At 33.4% G+C, this 21,091-nt stretch overlaps 1 protein-coding gene across 1 annotated transcript in view; it reads right to left on the bottom strand.

The window, feature by feature from the left end:
- The window catches only part of ERCC6L2 (ERCC excision repair 6 like 2), a 156,748-nt gene that overhangs the window by 60,893 nt on the left and 74,764 nt on the right, over nucleotides 1-21,091 (bottom strand). Inside the window, exons 10-12 of the mRNA XM_054588097.1 lie at nucleotides 18,554-18,625; nucleotides 17,836-17,981; nucleotides 9,017-9,112 (exon numbers count right to left, since the gene is read on the bottom strand). Coding sequence (XP_054444072.1) covers nucleotides 9,017-9,112; nucleotides 17,836-17,981; nucleotides 18,554-18,625 — 314 coding nt within the window. The remainder of the gene's footprint in view (nucleotides 1-9,016; nucleotides 9,113-17,835; nucleotides 17,982-18,553; nucleotides 18,626-21,091) is intronic.

The raw sequence follows: 21,091 nt of genomic DNA, 5'->3' as shown, positions 1-21,091 counted from the left end.
TCACTATTTTCGTGGTGATGGTTTCACATTTGTATACATACATCAAAAATTATTAATTGTACACTTTAAACACGTGCAGTTTATTGTGTATTAATTATACATCAGTGAAACTGCTTTTTAAAAAGTGGGCAAAAGGAGTTAAAGGAGTAAGCCCTAAGGAAGTGCAGATTTATAGTCCTCATCCACAGAGATTTCCATGGGCTCTGACTGAATCACTTGGTTGACTAGTACCCCAGGTGTTTTGATAGGAACCACAGTACTAATTAAAACTCTAACCTGATTCACAACACTGGTTAACTATGGGTCTAGTCACTGAGTTTCTCCCAGGTGGAGGCTTTATTGGATGCTCAGAATGAGGTCACCTGCTTCCAAATACCTGTTACAGTCACCAGGGGGATCTAGGGCAAGGCCATACTGCTTCATGCTGGAAAATGTTACAATTTGGGGGACATTTAATTTTGACCTTGTAAAGTTACTCTATGTTGTTTTGGCTGGTGCTCCTTCTGCCTCCCTCACCCATTCCTCCTCACAGGAAAGGGCTTTACAAGAGGGTATCATGGAGTTCCAACAACCTTATACCTCCACAGGAGAGTGGGGGCTCCGGTGACATGGCACAGAGAGTGGTAAGTTACTGCACTGTCGCTTCCATCCTGCAGCCTACGTACAGGAGTGCTCATAATCCCCTTCTCTCCCACAGTGGAGTTGGGGTCTAAAAAAATTAAAAATGGATTTAAGAAAAGTCTTTTGAATATACAGTCACCCAAAAGAATGGGACAGATTCTGTTAGAATACATATTTTTTAATCTTGACAGACCAAAACCTTATATACATGTTACTTTGGCCTTACGTTTCACCAGTTTCTTAGTATATACAGCAGGGAGGGATATGTAACATGAGTCTTTTATCATGTAGAGACAAGTGTTGAGAAACTGTTACATGGTATGATTTTCTTTTCTTGGTTCTTCCTAACAGAGTCAATGAAAGGGGAGGGAAGAGAAGAGGAACGCTGCTTCCTTAGTTTTACTGTCAGCTAATGTTCATTGTGTACCACAGCACTGCACTTCAAGGGAATACTGGGAAGTATTTTTGATGTTTATCTGTATAACGTTGAAAAATAAATGAAATATCTCCATTTAAAAAAACACCACAAAAAACTGGGACTAAGTCCTTCATAAAGAAGTACATCTTTGATTCTACCTTCAGTTACTTCTAAGATTATTTAAATATTTTTTCATGTCTTCAATCAATCTTAATCATTTATATTCTAGAAAATGTTGGATGTTATAAATAAATACTCTTGATGCTTATTTGGCCTTTCTGCTTCCTAAGCTTTCTTGTGGATTTGCCTTTTCCCCCCCTCAGATTAGACTGTTCAAAAGTTGGTCTATTTTCCTCTTTCCAATGAATAATGAAAATTTTGATTTGTTATGTTTTGCTTTTATTTTAATAACTTAGTAATTTATGCAATTTCCTCTATTTTCTCTAGGTTTACTTTATTTTTCTACTTTGCTAAGTGATATCCTTCTTTCACTTACTTTCCATCTTTCTTTTCTAAGAAATAAATTTAAAACTCTAAATTAGCAACAGAACTTAAATACTGATTCATAGTAATTTCATTGCTATTTATTTCTAAGTAATCAGTTTCCCTCTCTTGATTTCCTCATTATTTTTATTGTAGAATATCCATAACAAAATTTAATCATTTTAACTATTTTTGAAGGCAAAAAGCTTTTATTTTTATTTTAAAATATTTTTTACTTTCAATTACAGATGACATACATTATCATATTAGTTTCAGCTGTACACCCCAGTGATTAGACATAACTTAAATGATCATCCTGATAAATATCACTTAACTGACACCATACCTAGTTATTAGACTATTATTGACTTTATCCCTTATGCTGTACTTTACATCTCCATGACTATTCTATAACAGCCAATTTGCACTTTTTGATACCTTCACCATTTTTACCTATTCCCACAATCCTCTCCCATCTGGCAACAACTAAAATGTTCTCTGTATACATGATTCTGTTTCTGTACTGCTTGTTTGTTTATTTGTTGTTTAGACTCAATTGTTGATAGATAAGCATTTATTGCCATTCTATTGTCCATATTTTTTTACCTTTTACTTCTTCTTAAAGAAGACCCTTTAACATTTCATGTAATACTGGTTTGGTGTGATGGACTCCTTTAGCTTTCCCTTGTCCAGGAAGCTCTTTATCTGTCCTTTGATTCTAAATGATAGCTTTGCTCAGTAGAGCAATCTTGGTTGTGCTTATCAAGTTGAATATTTCCTGCTGATCTCTTTTGGCTTGCAAAATTTCTGTTAAGAAATCAGCTGACAGCCGTATGGGATTGCCGTTATAGGTGACTAACTGCTTTTCTCTTGCTACTTTTAAGATTCTCTCTGTCCTTAACCTTGGGCATTTTAATTATGATGCGTCTTGGTGTGGGCCTCTTTGGGTTCATCTTATTTTGCACTCTCTGTGCTTCCTCGACTTGTATATCTATTTCCTTCACCAAGTTAGGGAAGTTTTCTGTCATTATTTCACAAGCAGATCTCCAATTTCTGGCTCTCTCTTTTATTCTTCCAGCACCTCCACGATGCTAATGTTGGCATACTTGAAGTTGTCCCAGAGGCTCCTTATACTATCCTTTTTTTTTTTTGGATGCTTTTCTCTTCTGGCTCTTCTGATTGAGTGTTTTTTTGCTCCCTTATATTCCAAATCACTGATTTAATTCTTGGCTTCATCCACTCTACTGTTGATTCCCTGTAAATTATTCTTTATTTCAATTAGTGTATGCTTCATTTATGACTGGTTCTTTTTTATGTTGTTGAGATTCTCACTAAGGTCATTTAGCATCCTTAAAACCAGCATTTTGAACTCTGCATCTAGTAGATTGCTTGTCTCCCTTTTGTTTAGTTCTTTTTCTGGAGTTTTGTTCTGTTCTTTCATTCAGGTCATGTTTCTTTGTCTCCTCATTTCAGCAGCCTCCTTGTATTTGTTTCTATGTATTAGGTAGAGCTGCTACATATCCCAGGTTTGGTAGAGTGGCCTAATGTAGTAGGTGTCCTGTAAGGTCCAGTGGCACAGCCTCCTGTATCACCCAAGCTGAGTACCTGAGGTATGCCCATCATATGGGCTGTGTACACCCTCCTTTTATAGTTGAGCCTTGATTGTGGTTGACACATCAATGGTAAGGATTTACCAAGGCCAATCAGCTCAAGGATGGGGTGTGATCACTGACCACCACCCTCTGACTACTGTCGAGGACCAGCTGTGCAGTGGCCCACTCCACAGAATGGTACTTAGTTCAGCAAGGCCCTGGTGCCCTCTGAGTCCACCCTTTGAGTGTGTCACTTATGGTGGTGGCTGGATGTCGGTGCTCAGATTGGTCTGATGCTGTCCACTGTGTGCACTGGCTTTGGAGCCTCCCAGGAGGTGCAGGCCGATGTGAGCCACCACCAGTGTTTTGCCCAGGGCCACCAGCATTAAGCTGCAAAGCAATCTGCAGATGGCCCCTACTTGTGCTGGGCTTGGAGGTGCCTAGGTGAAGCCAAGCTGTGTACCCAAGCTCGCTGCTGTTACTGCCAGGCCTTGGGCCACCTAGCAAGAGGTATGGGGCTTGCTGAGGCCAGATGCTGCTTTTTTTTGAGAGAGAGAGAATTTAGGAAAATCTGAAGCATGAGCTAGGACAAGCTATTTGTATGGAAAAACAACTGGAAAGCAGCTTGGGTGGGCCTGAAAGTTGTATGGGGTGGACCAAATAGTGTGAGCCAGGTTAACAGAGCCTTATACATGGTGCCCGCCTGCCAGCTCTGTTGGGGGAGGGATCAGCAAAGGAACACTGCTTCTGCCAGCACTTCTGTCTGGGAGAAAAGCTTTCCTTCTAGCTCTTGCCCTGATGCCAAACAATTTAGTTCTTCCTGGTACATCCTTGGTGTCTTTGAAGATACTGCCCCCATGATGGAGCCTAGAGGGAATGAGTCTGAGTAAGTACTTGCATGGGCCCTTTAAGAACTGTCTGGGACTACAGAAGTTTCCATTTTCCTCAGCCTAAATCCCCACTGGTTTTCAGAGCTGGAAGTTATGGAGACTTCTCTTCCTGCCACTGGAACTTTGGGTGGGGGGGCCTGGTGTGAGGCTGAGACCCTTTGCTCCTCACGGGGACCTTCATGGATAAGCTATCCCTCTGGATTTTTATCCCTCCGGATGTGGGACCAGCCTGTTACACATCTCCTCCTCATACCTGTCCCGATGTGGTTTCTTCTTTAAGTTCTTAGTTGTAGGACTTCATTCAGCTCAGTTTCTGGTGGTTCTCAATGATGGATGTTCTATAGTTTCGTTGTAATTTTGATGTGATTGTGAGAAGAGGCAAGTATCAGGTTTACCTATGCTCCTATCTTGACTAGAAGCTCCTATCTATTTTTAAATGTACACTTCAGGGACTTAAGTACAATGACATTACTGTGTAACCACCGTGACTATTTATTTACAGAACTTTTTTATCTTCCTCAACTGAAAAATAGTACTCGTTAAACAGTAACTTTTTATTCCCACCCCTAACCTTTAGTACCATTTATTCTACTTTCTGTTTCTATGAATTTGCCAATCCTTGGTACCTCATATTAGTTCAATCATATTTGTTTCTTTGTGGTGAAAACAGGAATTGTTTCCTTATTGCTGTTCTTAGAGGAAAAACTTCTAATCTTTCACCACTGATTATGATGATAGCTGTGGGTTTTTCATAAATGTCCTTTATTATGTTGAGGTAATTTCCTTTTATTTATAGTTTGTTGAGTGTTTTTACCATGAAAGGGTGTTGAATTTTGTCAAAACCTTTTCTGTATCAGGATGATTATGTTAATGTGATGTGTTTCACTGCTTGATTTTATAGAATGTTGAACCATCCTAGCATTTCAGGAATAAATCTAACTTGGTTATAATGTATCATTATTTTAATATGCTACTTAATTCAGTTTGCTGGTATTTTATTAAGGACTTTTACATAAATATTCATAAAAATAATGGTTGGTATTATCATCGTCGTCGCCGTCATCATCATCATCATCATCATCTGCCTGGTTTCGGTATCAGAGTAATGCTGACTTTACTGATTAAGTTAGGGAGTGTTCCTCTTCAATATTTTGGAAGACTTTGAGAAGAACTGGTGTTAATTCTTTTTGAATGTTTGGTAGCATTCTCCAGTGAAGCCAAGTGGTCCTAGTCTTTTGTTTATTGAGGGTTTTTTTTTCTTTTTAATTGATTGCTTGATTGATTTTAGAGAAAAAGGAAGGGAAAGGAGAGAGTGAGGTAGGGATGGGGAGTTGAGGGGAAGAGAGAGAAAGAGAGAGAGAGAATCAATTTGTTGTTCCACCTATGTGTGCATTCACTGGTTGATTTGGTGACGGGGGATGAAACCCTCAAATCTGGTGTATGGGGATGATGCTCTAACCAACTGAGCTGCCCAGGGCTTTTGGGATGCTTTTGATTACTGATTCAATCTTGATAGTCAGTACAGGTCTATTAAGATTTTTCTATTCATTATTCAGTCTTGGTAGGTTGTATGTTTCTAGGTATTTGTCCATTTCATCTAGGCTATCCAATTTATTGGCATAAATTCATGTTCATAGTGGTCTCTTAAAACATTTTACTTCTACTTCTGTAAAAACATCATTGACATATTGATAGAGATTGCACTGAACTCATAGATAGTTTTGATAAGTATCGACACCTTAATAATAGTATGTCTTCTAATTCATGAATACAGGATATTTTTCCATTTATTTGTGCCTTCTTTAATTTCTTTCAGCAATGTGTTTGGTTTTCAGTGTACAAGTTCTTTGCTTCCTTTATTAAATTTATTCCTAAGTGGTTCTTCTTTTTTTGAATGCTATTGTTAATTGAAATTGTTTGCTTAATTTTCTTTTCAGATTGTTCATTGCTAGTGTTTGAAAATAAACTGATTTTTTATGTTGACTCTGTACCCTACAACTTTCCTTAATCAATTTATTAGCTCTAACTGTTCTTTGTTTTGTTTTGGGTTTTTTTGCAGGTGGAACCTTCAGAGTTTCCTATACATAGGATCATGCCACCTGTAAACAGAGATCACTTTTTTTCTTCCTTTCCACCTCCGACACCTTTTATTTCCTTTTCTTACCTAATTGCTCTGGCTATGTTGAACAGAAGTGGTGAAAGCAGGAATCTTTTCCTTGTTCCTGGATCTTAGAGTAAAGCATTCATTCTTTCACCATTATAAAGTCATCTGTGGTTTTTCATAAGAGGGCTTTATTATGTTGAGATAGTTTCTTCCTATCCCTAGTTTGTTGAGTGTTTTTATCATGAAAATATGTTGAATTTTGTCAATTGCCTTTTCTTCATTAATTAAATGATCATGTATCTTTTTCCTTCATTCTGTTAATATAGTATATTACATGGATTGATTTTTGCATGTCAAACCAGGAATCAATCCTACTTCATTATGTTGTATCATTCTTTTAATATGCTGTTAAATTTGCTTTGCTAGTATTTTATTGAGGATTTTTGCATCAATATTTATAAGAAATATTGGTTAGTGATTTTCTTTGCTTATAGGTCTTCGTCTGGCTTTAGTATCAATGTAATGTTGGCCTCATAGAATAAATTAGGAAGTGTTCTTTCTTCTTCTAATTTCTGGACAAGTTTTTAAAAGACTGGTATTAATTCTTCGTTAAATATTTGGTAGAATTCACCAGTAAAGTCATCTTTGTCCTGGGCTTTTGTTTGTTGGCAGTTTTGATTAGTGACTGGATCTTTTTATTGGTTGTAGATGTAGTCGTATTTTTTAATTTATGATTCAGTCTTTGTAGCTTGGAAGTTTCCAGGAATTTGTCCATTTCTCTCAGTTGTACAATTTCTTGATGTATAATTATATATAGTACTGTCTTATAATTCTTCATATTTCCATAAAGTCAACAGTAATGTTTCTCTTTTCATTTCTGATTTTAGTTATTTGTGTTTTTTTTTTTCTTTCTAGCTAAAGGGTTGTTGAGTTTGTTGATCTTTTTGAAAAAAACAACGCCTGGTTTTCTTAATTTTTTTTGTTTGTTTTATAGTCTCTATTTTTAATCTCTGCTCCAATCTTACTTATTTCCGTTCTGTTGCTGCTTTTGAGCTTAGTTTGTTTTTCTTTTTCTAGTTCCTTAAGGTGTTTGGTTAGATCATTAATTTGAGACCTTTCCTCTTTTTTAATGTAAGCATTTATAGCTATAAATTTCCCCCTTAGTACTGCTTTTGCTGCATCCCATAAGTTTCAATATGTTGTGTTTTAATTTTTTCAAGATATTTTCTAATTTCCTTTGCAATTTCTTTTTGACCCACTGGTTACTTAAGAGTGTGTTGTTTAATTTCAATATACCTGTGAATTTTCTTGTGTTTCTTCTGCCATCAACTTCATTTTTATTTTATTGTAATTGGAAAAAAAAGTATAATTTCAATCATTTTAAATTTATTGACTTGTTTTGTGACCTATATGATCTTTTGTGGAAAATGTTCCATTAGTACTTGAGAAAAATGTTACACTGTTGCTGTGAGGCCAGTTCTATATATGTATATTAGGTCCAATTTGTATTAAGTGTTGTTTAAGTCCTCTCCTTATTGATTATCTGACAGGAAGTCCTATCCATTATTGCAAGTGGTATATGGAAGTTTCCTAATATTATTGTGGAGCTAGATATTTCTACTTTTAATACTGTCAGTATTTGCTTTATATATTTGGGACTCAGATGTTTGGTGCACTTTTTGTTTATAATTGTTATACCTTCTTAGTGAATTGAATCTTTTCTCATTGTATAACATCCTTGTTAATCTTTTGCAATAGGTTTCAATTTAAAGTCTATTTTGTCTGATATTAGTGTAACCACCTCCCCTCTCTTTTGGTTACTCTTTTCATGAAGTATCTTTTTTTATCTTTCACTTTCAACCTATGTATGTTCTTTAGACCTATGAGAGTCTTATAGACAGCATATAGTTGGATAATACTTTTAATCCATTTTACCAATCTATGTTTCTTGATTAGGGAATTTAATCCATTTGTATTTAAAGTAATTAATGATATGGAAGAAGTTACTTTTGCCATTTTGTTTTCTATATACCTTAGAGCTATTTTGTCCTGTTTCATCCATTAATGCCTTCCTTTGTGTTTACCTGACTTATTTAGTGACATATTTTAATTTCTTTTTCATTTCCTTTTGTATGTGTTATATACATATTTGTGGTTACCCTGCATATTACATATAACATCCAAAAGTTATAACAATTTATTTTTAATTGATACCAACTTAACTTTAGTTGCATTAAAAACCTTTCTTTACATCTCTGGCCCTACCTGTATGCTACTGATGTCACACATAATTGCTTTATGTATCATATATGCATTAACACAAATTTCTTTGTGATAAACTGGGTGTTTTTTTGTTTTGGTCTTTGTTTTTATAAATAATTTTCTCCCTCTCTTTCTCATTCTGGCATCTTGTAACACTTCTCTTTATGTATGGAACTTAGAAATATCACCAAGATGTATCTATGTATGTTTTCTTTCCTGTTTAAGTAATTATTTGTGTTCTAATATATTCATTTCTTTGTGCTCTTCTGTCAATTTTGGATTATGGTTTTACTCTGCTGGTTTCTTGATCATATAGATCCTGTTTTCCTTCTGTACTGCAAGAGTGTTTTGATACTTCTGATCTACTAATAGTAACCTTTCCTATTTTCCTGAAGAATTGCAGACTCAGTTTTTCTTCTTAAGTCAACTCTGACAAAATAATGGGATTTTGAGGTGAATGAAACATAAATAGGTATTATGAGCCTGCTTGTTGGATTCAGAACTCCATGGTTATCTTAAATAGCTTTCTAAAACAAGGTTTTCCCTATCTTCTAATCAGAGTCATATGATAAACAACCTAACCAATTCAGAAAAATGTTCAGTTAAAAATATTTGCAAACCACTTTACGTTTTGTCAGTATTATACCTGTCAATAGCTTGAAGATCATTGGCTGGATTCCAAGTAGGATCAAATAATACAACAACATTGGCACCAATAAAATTGAGGCCTAGTCCACCAGCCCTAGAGGAAACAGAGCACATTAAAATAATAAAAAAAAAATTATCCTATAACTCAATTGTGCCAGATTTCTATAACCAAATCAACACAATATTGCATTCACATCATAAAAGGAGATTAAAACACAAATATGTCACAAATAAAATAGCTATGAAATATTCTTTTTCTACAACTCTAGACTACCTCTAAAAAATTTGGCCATTAGAACCCATGTAAGTAGACTATGGTGGTTATACTCAAATACTATTTCTGTAAAATTTTCCTATCATAATTTTTAAAAACTGTTAGTACTGTATTTTGCCATGTATAATGAGCAGTTCTTTTGCCCAAATTTTTGAGGGAAAAATAAGGATGCACATTATACATGGGTATAATGATTACATACCATGGTTATAATAATGAGCATAATAATCCCATGTATAATGTGTGTCAAAATGTGGGTGCACATCATACATGGCAAAATAGGTATATTGCAGCTAAATAAAGTAATATGCACATTTAAAAAAATCAAGCCAGTAGATATACTTCTCCTTATTCCTCCATTAAGTGCAGCTAAAGAGAAACCCTGGGTATTATATATAAAATAAACACAAGGCACTGAAAGGTAGAGGGAACACAGACTGGCTAGGAATTATGACATGAACAATGACATAGCAGTGAGTTTCCTGGCTTTTTTTTTTTTCTTGCTATTATACCCCAGACTGGGTTTTGGTAAAGCTGGTGAACTGGATATGCCAGGAATCACAGACCAAAAAAGCCCCAAGCAAATCCTTCTTCCTTTAGTGAAAAAAAGGAAATATGTAGCCTTTTAAGTCAGAAAAATGTTAGATAATAACCAGCCTATTCCTGCAAAGACCACAGAAAAAGATCTGTGGCCTTCCCTCAACCTGGTCAGTTAAGACTATGTGAAGAGACTATATTTCCAACCTTGCTTCAATGTATTGAGACACTTTTAACCCCTGCTGGTGTGGTGTCAGGGAAGACTGATTAAGTAGCTGGGACTTTCCTTTCTTCCCAGTGATAACTAGGTCCCCATCTTCAGTGTCAGTGGGGACCATCCAGAAAGAGCAATGAAGGACCTCACTCTCAGGATTCAATACAGGCCAAGTAGAATACATGGGTTTCCATTCTTTTGTGTCTGGCATGGTGTCTGGTTAAAAAAGATTTAAAGGAGATATAAAGTCTTATAACATAATACTAAAAATGTACATAGCATACAATAAAAAAATTACTAGTCAGAGCAAGATCTAGGAAAATCCAAACTTGAATGAGAAAAGACAATCAACAGATGAAAACAATGGATGAGATATTGGAATTATCTGACAAGAATTTTAATGCAGTTATAATAAAAATGCTTTGATAAGAAATTACAAATATGCTTGAAACAAACTAAAAATTGAAAGTTTCAGGATGTAAACTTTCCAATGTAAATTGAAAGACCAGGATGTAAAGAAAATAGAGAGGATATAAAGATAAACCAAATGAAGATTTTAGAACTGAATTACAAAACTTGCTGGAATGAACTTGATAGTACAGTGGAAATGACAGAGAACAGAATATATTAACATGAGAACAGGTCAATATTATTTACCCAATCTAAACAACAGAAAGAAAATATACTGAAAATAAAATGAACATCATCTTAGAGACTTGAGGGACAGTAACAGAAGAGCTAATACTCATATCATTATAATCCGAGAGGGAGAAAAGAGAGACTGAAAAAGTATTTGAAGACATATGGCTAAAAACTTCCCAAATTTGGAAAAAGCCATAAACCTACACATTAAAGAAGCTGTATGAACTCCAAAACAGATAAATCCAAAGAAATCTATGCCAAGATGCATCATAATTAAACCTTTGAAAATAAAAGACAAAACTCTTGAAAGTAAGAGAGAGAAATACATTATTTTTAGGAAAAACCAATTCAAATGACAGCAGATTTCTCATCAGAAACCACGGAGGCCAGAAGGAAGCAGTACAACGTTTTTCTAGTGCTGAAAGAACTGTCAATCCAGAATTCTATACCTAGCAAAAATATCCTTCAGGAATGAAAGGAAATTATGATATCCTTAAATTAAGAAAAACTAAGAGAATTTGTCACTGACAGACTTAAAGGGGAAAACCCCCCACAAAAATTTAAAAGCTATTCAATAGCAAATCCTGTCAAATTTAGCTCAAAAAATGTTTTTCTCTAGGCCTTTCTCCATTCCTATTTCCCCTACCCTATTTCAAGCCCTTATTATAATGCACCTATAAGTTCTGATATTATTTCACTGGCTTCTTAACTATCTTCCCTTACCTCAGACCTTAAATTCATTCTCATCTTACATAAAATTTTTTTAAGCACAGAATATAAAAATGAAAACAAGTATGCCATTCCTCTGTTTTAAATACCTTTACTCTTATCCATCAGAGACTAATTCTTGTACACTTGGACTTTATTTCAGGGAACTACCACTATACTTAAAGTTGCCTTCATACACTACTTGCAATTTTCTTGGCTCTCTTCTTTGCCTGGCTAACTACTTGTCCCTCAGCATTACTAATGAAGGATGAAGTAAATATTTCTCCTTTGTGCCTCCTTCTGCTGGCATTTACCATACTATATTGAAAGAACCCTTTTACACATGTCTGAACTATTCACTCCATCCTCATATTTTTTTTTAGTTACAAAGTTTAAAAGAGCTGGATCTGAACCTTTTACAGCCTTTCTTCCCCAGGACATGTCATAGAACACTCAATATGGTTTCTGTTAAATTAACTAATGATTCCTCATATTTAGTGATATACCAGCTCTTCCCTCCATGTATCCTAAGCTCTAACCACTTCAATTCCCTGGTCATTTTTCTACCTATGCTGTTATCTCTGCCTAAAATGGCCTTTATGTAAACCTGCTTTTCCTTCTAGTGAAATTTTATCTTTAAAGGGCCAGTTTAAACATCCTCATGTTTTTATGGTCTTTCTTGATATACCTAATCTTTAAATGCTCATGAAAACTTTACGCATAACTCCAGTAAAGCATTTATTGCTCATAGTGCTCCTCACAGGTGAAAAGAAAAAAAAGGTCTGTTATTTTTCTTATCCTACATTAAGTAAGTTTCAATGAAGACAACTAAATTGAACAAAGGGGTGTGAGACTGGTTAGATAATGTAACAAAATAAAAAATTGGAGGCAGGTTTTAACAATAGGTATATACATGATTCTAATGATTTATTTGAAGAGTGGTTTAGAATCTCTTTCTTTTGGGACATTTAACAAAAAAAAAAATGCCCTAATATATCTGAGGCAGTTAAGATACAGTTTTCTGGTATAAGGTTAAGAGAAATATTAAATTATTTTTCTCAAGAGCCTTTCAAACTATGATTCACAGGACTGGAATAATTAGGGGCACCTAAATATTCCCTGACAAACCCAAAATATACTGACTTAAAGTTAAGTGTACAATAGAAAACGAATGATATCTTTTGAAAAATGACATAGAGGTGATAGCATAAAGATACCACAGAGACTTGAACACAAAGAAAAGAGTGAATTGGGATAGGGAGAGTTTTAGAAAGGATAAAAGTAATGGGTAAATTAGGGGAGTTGGTGGGACTTTGACACAAAGGAAGTAGAAGAGAACTTAAAAGTTTATCTAATATTGTGATAGAAAAAATGGAAGAAACAAGGTTCACTAGATTATATAATTGATTACATGAAAATCAAGTTATAACTAAAATAAAATTAAACATTAAGAAATATTTTATAATACTTAAATGACCACCAAAAATAAATCACCAGCTGTTTCAGTTAGCTTGCTGTCATTAAGGTTTGATATAACTTTATCTCAGATGCCCTATATAAGCCACAGAAAAGCCTCTACCAGTTGATACAGTGATCTCCCAAGAGATTCTGATACAACTGAAGGCTGGCTGAATTACAGCAGAGACAAAGCTCCTTTCAAAAAACAAGCAAACAAAAAACCCTCTAAACTCTATCTCTGGAGACAAGATGATTCTCTGTTTTATGATAACACAATTCAGATCTGCAACTGTGTTGTCATATGACTAACAGCAGAGGCCTATTCCTTAAGCCATAACATAAAATATAGACCTCTTCATGCTAAAGACTGATATTAAGACAGACCTATAATGTGCATGCAAGCTATTCATTCCTTAGGTCCTGCTATTCTTATATCAAATAACAATATCAAAAATTATACTTTAACTATATCTTAATATTCCACAAAAATGCCTTCAATTAATTAAGTTTTACTGTTAGGTAGTAATTATTGTAAGAAATAATCAAAGAGAGTTTTCTACAAGCCTCCAGACTGTAGTAAAGATTCTTTACCGTGTAAAGACCTAACTATTATAGTCTTAAATGTTTAATGTAGTCATATTGTCAATATTTTACTTTATAGCTTCTGGGTTTGAATATTTTACTTCATGGTAAGAAAAATATTATTCAGTATTTTCTCTGAAAACTCCTTAGATTTTACACATTGATTTTTAACTCACCTGAATATTGTTTGTATAATGTGTGAAATAGGGCTCTATATTTGTTTTATTTCAAGTAATAGTGGTCCAGGAACCTTATTTGTTGAATAAGCCCTATTTTCTCCATTGATTTGAAGTATCAATTTAATCATATATTACTTTGTTAGACGGACACTTACATTTGTTTCTGAATGTTCATTTTATATCATTGCTGTACTTAATTATTTCTGTGCCGGTGTCATGTTATTTTAATTGCTGAGACTTCATAATGGAATTAAATTTTTTAATATTTTATAATGGATTCTGACATTTAAAAAATAAATAAAATCAATCTGCATTAAAAAAAAAGAAAGAAAGAAGGAACTCCTACCTTTTGTGACAACATGGATGGAACTGGAGAATATTATGCTAAGTGAAATAAGCCAGTTGGTGAAAGACAAATTCATATGATCTCACCTATAACTGGACTCTATTCAACAAAATAAACTAACGAACAAAATAAACCACAGGCATGGAAACATGGAGCAGACTTAAAGTTACCAGAGGGGATGGGGAAAGAGGACAATGGTGGACAGAAGGAGAAGGGGCTAGGCAAAGAACATATATAAATGACCCATGGTCATGGACAACAGAGTGTAAATTGACTGTGGGAGATAGGTGGAGGAGGGCAAAAGGGGGAAAATGGAGACATCTGTAATAGAATAAACATGATTTAAAAAGTAAATCAAAAATAAAAATGAATAAAACCTTTAAAATAAAAAAAAGACTTAACTATTATAAAAAGTCAAAATATTCACTTAAGTAATCTTTCTGTGAAAACTTAAGGCTCACTATCATAAAAATGCCAATTCTTCTCACAGTATTTATAAATTCAATGATTCCAATAAAAATCTCAAACCCAAGGAAAAATGCCAGATGACCCTTTTTAATTAACTGAATGAGATAATTGTGAAAAGCTAGGCTTTACAGTATAGATATTCTATAATAAAGATAATTCAGAGGAAAAAAGAGCTTGAAAAGCTAGGAATATTTTAGACTAAAAATTAATTCTTTAAAATAAAATAATAAGATTGGAAAATAACATTTCTTAGAATATAGAACAAAAGGATTAAAAACATGGAACATGAAAGAAAAGTACAGAGATTTAAAAAATCAATATAGGAGCTCTAAAATCTGACAAATTGGCATGTGAGAACAAAAAGAGACACTGGAAAAACAGAAGAGAATCTACTGACAAAGAAATAATCAAGGAGAATTTTCTACAAGCCTCCAGATTGTGCCTAACACAATGAACAAAGACCCATATCAAGACTCAAATATCACTATAAAATTTCAGAATACCACAGATAAAGAGAAATTTTTGTGAGTTCCCAAAGAGGAATGATAGTCGGCTTGGCCTTAGATATCTATTCAGCAATATAACTACCAGAAAACAATGCTTTAATAACCACCCATGACCTGAGAGGAAATTATTTTCAATCTAGAATCCTTCAGTTGGCCAAAGTAACAATTAAGTGAGAGAGCACATAAAAGACATTTTCTGATATTCAAAGATGCAGAAAATTTACTTTCTGTAATCTTGATTTATAAAGTTACTTAAAGATATTCTCCAGTGAAACAAGGAGGCAAACCAAAAAGATGGCATAAAATCCAGAAGATGTGGATCTAATGCAGAAGAGCAATGAAAAAAAACTTCAAGATAATAGTTATCAGGCCTTCAGGAGAAAGTTCTTCAAGAAACAGAGGAGTTAACATAAAGAAAGTGTGAACATGAACTAGTAATATATTAAAGATTATTATTAATATAAAAGGCAAAAATACACTGAGGGCAAAACAATAAGAAATTTACGATTAAACATGAAGTAAACTGAGCTGTGTAAACATAAGATGATGAATGAAGTTTTAGAAAAAAGAATTCATTTGATGTTGATGTTAAGATTGTTCTCCTTAAACTGGTCAAGAGGTCAAAACATTCAGAGAAATTATCTTAGCACTGTGTGAGTGCAGCATTAAACAATGTTTACAAAATCATAATAATGTAAATGCTGTCTTTTAGCTTTTAAATTTTAGAGCTAACCTATGGGCAGAACATGGAAAACCTGGTTATTGTTGCAGGACTCTGTGAAAAATCCTTACACCCCTCATGAGGTAAAAGTTAAAATAGTTGACAGATAATATGAAGAGCTGATAAAAGTAGAAGAAAACGTGGATGCGTGCTAATGCTAATACCACCCATTACAAGCAATTAGAAGATATTGTAGGAAGTAGATGGGCTAAAACATAAAAAATTGAAGTACTTTATTTAAAGTTACAAAATAAATTTATAGATATATAATAAAAGTAAAAATAATAAAGACTGTGTGAAAAGTGGGGAGAGAGTAGTGTAAGTAGACTAAGTCCTCCTCTTTCATGACGGAATCCAAGCTGTGTAATGTTGATAAATGAAAAGATAAAGAAGACTTAGGATTCTGGTGAAATGATGTAATAATTCTTTTGCTACAAAATCTAGAAATTAAATATAAACTATTGCAAAATGAGAAAAACAAAACAAAAACTGAGCTGACATGTCTTTTGCAAAACACAGGGGAAGAATGTATTTATTCTATTATATAAGATCCTTTACTGTATAAAGACTTATGCAACAAAATACTCCTTGAATTCAGTCACAGGAAAATAGAGATCTAAGACTCTTCCCTTCCTTTTGTTGGGATTCCTAGCAGAAGTCAATGTAAAACCACAGTAGTGGAAAACTCCTACAATAAAATGATTTCTGCAGAGGATAAAGACCCACTGAATATTAGCTCAAAATAATAAATTGAAAAATGTATGAAGAAACCTTCTACCATAAGCAAAAGCCAGAGGAAACATCAAATAAAGAATCAGCACCTCCAAGTACAGCAGTTAACAGAGCAAAAACGTCACCGAAAGGATATTTTAAGAGAGATTAAAATTACTAAAGAAATAAAAGAAAGGCTAGAAACCACAAAGAACAAAATATAAGTAAAATCAATCAGGCAGATTTGAAAAATATCAAATAGAACTTCTAAATATGAAAAATTCAGTCTTTAAAAATAAAAAATTCAATGGATATATTAAATAGCAATTTTTAATACAGTTGAATAATTATGAGCTTGGCAGAGTTCATCAAATTAGACTGGGGGAGTTAACTGAGAGATAATTGCTTATCATAAGTTCTGTACTGTTTGAACTGTTGAAGGCATTTATTACTTTGAAAAACTTAAGAATACTTATATTTATTTTATAAAAATTAACTGAAGGTAGTATTCTATGTCATTTAATGCTCTGTATGTAAGGACTCATGTGAGAAATACAACCTGAGTTCATTAACAGGAAATTGGGAATCCAGAGCTTCTCTCCTTTGCCTTAGTTGCAAGAATTCAAGAGTAATTTTAGTGCTCAAGAGTAAGTATTGATAGCTCACTCATCATATATATATCATTTTCTTCCTCATTTAAGTAATTTTTTACTTATTTCTATTTTTTGCATTATACAAGACATAATTTTACTTTTAAAACCCTTTGAAATTCTTTTTAAAAGACAGTGGGAGCAAATCTACAAAATACTTACTACATTAGATACCACTATTACAGATCTGTTAACCTCCAAAAGATTAATTTTACTTAGGTGTTTATATTGACTTACCGATAACTCTTTATCTAAAGTGTCTGTACTCTTTAAAAGATTTTAATTAGAGACTTGTAAACAAGTGGTAGAACTGATTTAACTTTAATAAAAGATACAAATGTGGAGCTGCTCTGGTGGAGATTAGGTAGAGACAAAGCAGGGAACTGCCTGGCTTGCCAGGCCCTGTCAGCTCTCTAGGGCTCCTTGACCACAGGTTGCAATCCAATGCTACAAATGATTCTCTGTTATTTGATTAATAACTCAATTACTTAATTCAGCCTTGTTCTCACCACAGACATGAGTCAGAACACTACTACAGAAAATTCTTTTAAAAAATCTATTTTTTGGATTATTATCTTTAAAAACACAGACATCTATAAGGGAATTCAGTGATAATGAGGGAATTAAGAGAAAAGATTATGTGAAACTCAAGAAATTGTTATCTCAATCATAATTAATAGCATTTTTGCTGCTTTTCCTTAAGTCAAATAAAACAAAGCCATATAAGCATAACCACTGAAAATTCAGTAATAGTTTTAAAATTATCCTAAATCTTAAAAGCAATTAGATAAAAATCTAGTTACCAAGTTTTATTTTCTTACATTGTGGAAACAAGGCAAATATTAACATCTTGTGTACTGTTGAACTCTTTCACGATCTTGATTCTTTCCTCTGATTTTGTACTTCCATCAAGTCGTCGGTAATCAAGCCCAGATGCCATACAGTATTGCTGCAGCACATCAAGCAACTAGAGGGAAGGTACAGACATGGACAAAAGCAAATTCATGGTTTAGTAAGCTTCATACCATAACAGAGATAAAATTTACTAAGTATTAATTATTGCTGCTCACAATTTCTTTCTTACAATTACAAGAACAACAAATATTTTTCTGACTTCTAACCCATATATTTTATTATTCTAAAACTGACATTAACCTTCAGCAACCGTTCTTTGAAAAAAAATCAATCTTCAGTTTTTAAAATTAAAACCAAATAAAAAGAAAAGTATTAGACAAATCATTTATATAAATATATTTCATTTATTTATGCTATTTCCTACTTTTTAAAATCTCAAATTTCTTAAGGAACATTTTAGTTATCAACAAAAACATCAACAGAAAATTAAAAATCTATCTTTGAGTTTGCTATTTGACAGGAACCCTAATATAACTGAGACTTAAAAGTCACTTAGCTACCTCACTACCATTTCCTACAGTGTGTATAAGACAGAAACTATGGCTGGATGCCATTTTATTTGAGGTTTTCTGCTTCAGGAGTTAAGGCTGGGCTGATCAAGAATACACTTCAGACCAAACTCACCTTGGTGGAGAAGGAGAAAAGAAGAACTTTATCTCTGTTTTTCCTGCAATGACTTAAAAGCAGCTGAAGGACCTGGAAATGAACCACAGAACATCAGTGAACCAGTTCCAATTAAGAGCATACTCTATACATATAAACATTACTTGAGAATTTCTTAAAAGTATTTTTGTATAACATAACCTCAGTCAGCTTTCCTAATTCCCTTCATTGTTGGCAAGTTAGAGAAATAAAGTATTAGATATGATATGAAATGTTAATCATCATATTGTGAATAATGAGGTAAAGTTCCCAAAGACTTTTATTTCATTTCATCTTGTTTTAATAAAAAGAAATCATTTCAGATTATGAGACAAAATTTAATGGATTAATTTAATTTCTAAAATACACTTTTTAATACCTACAATATGTTTAGAAACTAAATTAGAGAGCAGCATTTCTCTTAGGAAGTATTTAAAATCTCTCTTGATATTTATTTTCTTAAAATTATCAGTCAGATACCTACCTCTTCTCATTTTCTCCTCTCTGTTTCTCTATTTTACAGTAAGCCCTGACTTCCACATTTGATTTTGACCTCAAAATACCAAGAGGCTGCCTCTACACATGGTGCTTTTTAGGGAGGAAGCAAATAATCCAAAGCCTGTGAATAATAGTAATAATATTATTTAAAAAATAGGCATTTCCACATCTGTCAATGACAGCTCTAGAACACTGTGAAAAAGCAACCCATGAAGAAAAGGAATTTTCTGAACAAAGTATAAGGTTTTTTTGAGCTTTGCAATAAATACTTAAGTAATATTTTTATTCATGATAAACATTTAATGTTTTCAATAAAAAAATTTATACTCAATATAACTCTTAATATTTGAGCAGAAGACATTGTCCTCATTCTGACCTCTACCCTACAGTCCCTCAAAAAATAAAAAATAAAAAAATAAAAAAACTGAAGTTAAAATAAAAATCTACTCAGATAACCAATCAACTGTTCAGTAAAAATGTCACAGATCAGGTACACATTATTTTAATACTTAGAAAACATATAAAGGAGTTTTATTGGCATTTAGCTTTATTTTTTATAAAATAAATGATTCTATATAAAGCATATGTATTTAATTTCAAATAATACATTAATTTTTAAAATTAATACTTTATTTTTTCAGAGCGAAATATTCAGTAGAATGTACAGAGAACTCCCAAGGACTCCCTCTTCCACTCACTCCCATCCTTCCCCGGCACAGCTCTCCCTATAAACTTCTTTACATTAGGGTGGTGCATTAACAACAACTGATGAATGAATACTGATGTTATTCTCAACCAAACTGTATAGTTCACATTAGGGTTCACTCATCGTGTTATACAGTTTTATGAATTTTGACAAAGGTATAATGACACGTATCCACTATAATGGTATCATACAGAATAGTTTCACTACCTTAAAATGTCCCTGCGCTTTATCTATGCCTTTCTCCCTGCAAACCTCTGGCAACCACTGATCATTTTACTTTCTCTATAGTTTTGTCTTTTCAAAATGTTACATCGTTGGAATCATACATTATGTAGCCTTTTAAGACTGGCTTCTTTCATTTATAAATGAGCATTTCAGGTGCCTCTGTCTTTTTATAAGCTTGAATGTTCATTTCTTTCTATTGTTAAACAATATTCCGTTGTCTGGACAGATCACAGTTTGATTATTTATTTACCTACTGAAGGGCCATCGTTATTGCTTCCAAGTTTTGGCAATTATGAATAAAGTTGCTATAAATATCTGTATACAGGTTCTTGCATGAACATGTTTTTAACTCATTTGAGTAAATACCAATGAGCGTAACTGCTGGATCTTATGGTAAGAGTATAGTTAGCTTTATTAGAAACTTCAAACTGTCTTCCAAAGTGGCTGCACCATTATGCATTCTCATCAGCAACAGATGAGTTCCTATTGCTCCATATCCTTGCTAGCATTTGGGGGTGTCAGTATTTTGGGTTTAGCCATTCTAATTGGTGTGCAGTGTGTCTCACTGTTTCAATTTGTAATTCCCTAATGACATATAATGTTGAGCATCTTTTCATCTGCTTATTTGCCATTTGTATATCTTCTATGGTGAGGTGCCTATTCAGTTTTTTGGCCCATTTTTAAATTGCATTGTTTGTTTTCTTATTGTTAAGTTTTAAGAGTTCTTTGTGCATTTTAGATACCAGTTACTTACTGTTTTGCAAATATTTTCTCCCAGTCTGTGGCTTGTCTTTTTGTTCTCTTAAAGGCATTAACATTTCTTTTTCTTTTAATCCTCATCTGAGGATACGTTTTTACTAATTTTAGAGAGAGAAACATGATTCAACCAATCAAATTTGCCTCCCATACACACTCTGACCAGGGATCAAACCCGCAACCTTTTGGTGCATAGGACAACGTTCCAACCAACTGAACCACCTAACCAGGGCAAAGACAATTAACATTTTAAATCAAGGTTTTTTGCATAGAAATCCACTCTGATTGTTTGGGATAGCATACCTATTGCATTTTCAGGTGTTCTTAAATATCTT

This window comes from Pteronotus mesoamericanus, unplaced genomic scaffold (genome assembly GCF_021234165.1).
Source record: "Pteronotus mesoamericanus isolate MK-2021 breed Mesoamerican mustached bat unplaced genomic scaffold, CSHL_Meso_final scaffold_125, whole genome shotgun sequence".
In the NCBI taxonomy this organism is placed as follows: domain Eukaryota; kingdom Metazoa; phylum Chordata; class Mammalia; order Chiroptera; family Mormoopidae; genus Pteronotus; species Pteronotus mesoamericanus.
This window is presented reverse-complemented; position numbering and strand designations above follow the sequence as displayed.